This window comes from Penaeus vannamei, chromosome 8, assembly GCF_042767895.1.
Source record: "Penaeus vannamei isolate JL-2024 chromosome 8, ASM4276789v1, whole genome shotgun sequence".
Classification (NCBI taxonomy): Eukaryota; Metazoa; Arthropoda; class Malacostraca; order Decapoda; family Penaeidae; genus Penaeus; species Penaeus vannamei.
The window spans coordinates 26,654,667-26,659,666 of NC_091556.1; the positions used below are offsets into that span (position 1 = coordinate 26,654,667).

Below are 5,000 nucleotides of genomic sequence, written 5' to 3' on the forward strand. Positions count from 1 at the left end.
GACATTATGGTGATTGTAATGTTATTAAAAATACTAATAGCAATATAATATAAAAAGGAATATTTCCAAAAATCAAGGAAAAGGGTAAGGGTAATCAGACGGGATAGGTACTGTTAGCAGTTGATTCCTTTATGACTAAGCACTAACTAAGCCATCCATGTAGCTTGTAGAGGCATCTGTTTATAAACATAATAAATAACCAAAACTCACAGTAAGTATGGCATATTCAGACATACCACCCCCTGCACCATTGGGTTAACTAAGGGATCAGTCCAAGTCTTTATCTTCCCTGATGATATACGTAAATGCATTTTTATTTGATCTTGTTATTAGGTAATGCCCAATATTGATATCTTCAATTGAATTTCAGTTTTGCCGTAGTCATCCAGAGATGCGTGCTGCCTGTGTAATCTGTGGGGATCTCTTCATCCACACAGATGACATCTCTGCAACCCCCTGTGGGCACACATTCCATACTGTGTGTCTGATACAGTGGATTGAAAGGTATATGGTAATTTTTTTTTTAACTACCATAATTTTATAAGTTGAAAGGAGTAAAGGTTCTGGTATGTTTTTACTCCAAAGACTGATTATTTTTTTAGTTTCTCATACTCCTGGATTTTTGGATATGATTATGCATATAAACAAGAGATATAAGAAATGTTCCAACTGTTAGTGAAGGTGTTGGTTCCAATTATTGGTTTAATCCTTACGGTATGGACACACTGAGCTAGGGCAAATTGTAGATAATATTTTTGTAGAGGACAAAAAGTTCTGGGAGTTGGAAATAATCTGCTGACATGAACAATAATGCCACAAATAAAGGAAAAGCTGTCAAACTCCCCTGTGCTCCCAAGATTCATTTCTATCTTGCCGTGCATACCGAGGTGAAGACAGTATTTGCCAGGGTTTACTGGGAGGGGAGACCCTCATCAATCCTTCTCTCAGGCAGGAATTGTTAAAAAAATAAATTGATGTTGAGTTGAAGATTTAGTCTCTGGCAAGTGCATCTGTAGTGTAAAGAATTACCAATTATTGTGAAGGGTAATAAGGATACCTTGGAAATTAAGAGTCAAAGTCAGAGAAACTGTAGAATATTTCTTAGCAGCCTTTTAGATGAACATTGTTGTATCTAATTAGTGTGTGTGTGGTGTGTGTCTGAAAGCTGAGTGGTATTGATTAGTGCCTGTTTGAAATGCAGCAATTGAGCTAAGTGACATCATCATCATCATCAAGGGGCTAACGCCAACGGGCGCATAGCCGCATCCACGCTTCGTTTCCACCTACGAGGATCCCTCATGGCAAGACGCCAGGCAGGGACTCGGCCAATCTTGAGTTCTTCACGACAGGTTTGGTCGATCTGCCCAAGCCACGACTTCCTAGGTTGTCCCACAGGCCTCTTCCACCCAGGGTTGTCTGGAACAGAGATGACCTGATGGGCAGGATCATCCTGTGGAAAGTGAGCCAGGTGGCCATATAACCTGAGTTGGCAATCACGGATTGCAGATAACAGGTTCTGCGCCAGTCTCATGGTGCAACCATTGGTTGGACACATGGTCCCACCAACAGTACCTCATGATCTGGTGCAAGGACTTATTACAAAAGGCTTCAAGATGAGCCTCCAAGGAACAGGATAATGTCCAGGTTTCACTACCGTATAGCAGATATGGCATTATCAGGGCCTTGAAAACCTGTAGCGTGGTCCTTCTGCACAGGTACCGACAGCTCCAAATACTCTTGTCAAGAGTTCATTTCCTGTGTTGCCTTGCCACTCTGTCTGCTTGACTTCCTGGTCAAGGAATGTAAAGCTCTCTGTGACTTCAATGTCCTCACCACAAGCACGTACCGACTGAACAGATTCTCCTAGCAAGTCCCCAAAGTCCTGGACCTTGGTCTTGGTCCAGGAGACCTCTAGACCCAAGGGCTTCGCTTCATTGCTAAATGCATCCAGAGCCACCACTAAGGTTTCCAAAGACCCAGATAGAATAGCAACATCATCCGCAAAGTCAAGGTCTGTAATCTTGATATTGCCCAGTGTTGCTCCACAATGATTTTGAACAGTAGCTCTGCCCAATATCCAGTCCATGCAAGTGTTGAAAAGAGTTGGCGCAAGAACATAGCCTTGCCTCACTCCTGAACTAACAGGAAAGAAGCTCAACAGGCCCCCACCACACTTTACAGCACTTTCAGTACCAGTATACAGGCTTGCTATTAGTCCAATAATTGTTGTTGGAATTCCTCTCAGTCTCAGGATCTCCCAGAGTGATTCCCGATGCACCGTATCAAACGCCTTCTTGAGGTCGGTGTAGGCTGCAAGCAGCCCACGCCCAAACTTACGGTGGCGCTCAACAATGATTTGAAGCGCAAGGATACTGTCTATTGTGGACTTACCAGGAGTGAATCCGGATTGCTCCAGTCTCTGGTGCCTCAGTAGATGGTCTCTGATACGTCTCAGAAGGTTGTGGGCTAGAACCTTGCCTGGTATACTGAGCAATGTGATGCCTCGGTGATTGCTGCAGTCCCAATGGTCTCCCTTCCCCTTCCAGAGAGGGATGACCACACGCCTTAACAGGTCAGGAGGAACGGTACCGGACCGCCAGATGGCAGCCAGGACAGCATGTAACCCCTGCGCCATAGGTTTACCACCAGCCTTTTAACAGTTCAGCTGGTATACCGCAGATACCTGCTGCTTTACCACTCTTCAGCTTGGAGATCGCCCCCCTAAATTCAGTTATGGAGGGAGGATCCTCACTGATGGGTGGGTCCAGCAACGGGATCTCAGCACTCCCCTCATCCAAGTTAACTGTTGGTGGGTCAACCTGGTACAGCTGCTCAAAATACTCAGCCCAACGTTTCTGCAACAGGATCTGAAACGATCTGACCACTTGCTAAGCGAACTGCTGTCACCTGTGAAGAGGGCTTGGAGTTCAGCTTTCTCAGGGCTTATTACGAGCTGCATGACAAGCATCTGTGGCTTCCAGTGTCTCCTGCGAGATGAAATTCTGTTCTGCTCTCAGGCGTACACTAATCGTCTCATGAGTTGCATGAAGCGTTTCACGCTTGAAGGTATCCAACAGAAGAACAGGGTCCGTCAGACTGTCAAGTATTGTGAAATGACCAGAGATTGCCTCAGCATCCTCCAACGAGTGCTAATGAGTATGTGGTTGATCTCCGTGGCTGCATTACTGTACATCGCTGTACCTTGTCCAACGATGTGGGTCTGGGCGCTGGTACCAGGAGCCAGAAATCCTCAATTTCTGGGACCTAGCAAAGTCCAGGAAATGGAGGCTATTCTCACCACCAGCATTAACTCCTGAACTATGGGGACTGACAGACATCTCATAGCCAGCTCGATCACAGCCAGATACCGCATTGAAGTCACAGAGAACAACACAAATATCATGCCAGGGACATCTGTCTGCCACAGGTGCAAGTTTTTCGTAGAACATCTCTTTCACGTCGAGTTTATAATCATCGGTAGGAGCGTACACAGCAATAAGAGACATGAAGCCAAAAGATAGCTTCAGTCTTAATACCATTATACACTCATCAACAGGAGTAACCTCTGCTATCGAGGGCTGGAGTCTGCTGGAGATGGCAATGGCTACTCCCTGGAGATGGTGACTGTCGCTGCAGCCCAACCAGTAATAGGCGTAGCCACCTGCACTGGTCATGCCGCTGCCACCTGTGAGAGAACAGCCACCTCAACTCTCAACCTCCCCAGTTCCTTCGACAGTAGAAGCAACTGATCATCCTGACGCAAAGAATGGACGTTCCAAGCCCCCACCCTGACTTCCTGACTGAGGTTAAACCTCGGGCAGTCTTCTGGGTGAATGCCACCTCTGCCACCCCCGCCGATGCTGCCCCATATAAAAGGGGGTGGCGAGCTGTGGGCCCCATCATCCACCAGTGGGGTTCCCCCAGGTGGCTTAGGGGCAGGAGTTGGTACAGGGCCAGGGCATATCTACACACCGGTGGGCCATGACCCTGAACCTCTGGGGCCTCCTGCTGCTCTGAGATCCCCCACAGTTTAGCCTAGGACCATAAGGTACCCATAAGGCACTGCAGAAGTCTCGATGATGGAGAGGCTGTGCACTGGCAGGGGTAGGCTAGCCAGTGGTGGGACCTGCAAGCGAGAAGGCATGCAAGCACTTAACACTAACTAGACTACCACACCAACACTTCACATCACCCTGTGCGTGAAACACCCACTCACAAGTGACATCAGTAGAACAGTATTAGCAGAAAATGCATGAAAATTACTTTGGGTGATTTTATGATCAGCCAGTGTTGTTTTGGCATCTGTCTAGAGTATCCAATGAGGATTTGGCACACAAAGATTACCAGAGAGGCCATAGTAACCATGTATCCATTTAGATTATTTTTCCCTTTTGTTGATTATTGGTGCTTCATTATCCTAAGCCTTATCCTAGTATCAGATTAGGCTGTATGAAGCCCTTTTTCATAATTCATCTTTCTGTCTTGTCCCTTTTTTATTCCTGCTAACTCCACTGATTCAGTATTGACCTTGATCTTTGTCATTTCAGTTGATTATTTTTTATCATTTAAACAAGGCATTTTTTATGATAGAAAATTATGCATACTTGTCAGTTGTCTCCCTATTCTCACCTATGTTATCACAGCAGTGATCAGCCTATTTTCAGACTAGATAGTTCAGTGTTCTGTAAATATAGGATGTTCACATGTGAAATATGTATTTTGGGGCAGAAAATCATGTGTTATACTTTGGCTACCTGTTTATGCCCATGTAGACCCACCCAATTAAAGTTACTGAAGTAAAAAGGAAAAGAGGTTTTTTTTTTTTTTTTTTTTTCATTTTATTTGTTTCCAGCCCTGCAATAGACTAGCCAGACAACATATAAGAATCAGTAAAACACCAAGGGAATAAAAGGCCACTTTTCAAACTATAAAGAACATTTTTTCCTTTGGAGGAAGTTACTTGCAGTGTTAGCTAAGAGCTGCTGGCAGATGTTATGGTC

The 5,000-nt window shown here is 45.2% G+C and overlaps 1 protein-coding gene across 1 annotated transcript in view; it reads left to right on the plus strand.

Moving 5' to 3' along the window:
* Positions 1 to 5,000, plus strand: part of LOC113825807 (E3 ubiquitin-protein ligase TRAIP) — a gene marked incomplete at its 3' end in the record, with an annotated part of 25,438 nt that overhangs the window by 2,484 nt on the left and 17,954 nt on the right. The window contains 1 exon segment of the mRNA XM_027378643.2: positions 371 to 504. Within this exon segment, the coding sequence (XP_027234444.2) occupies positions 392 to 504 (113 nt within the window).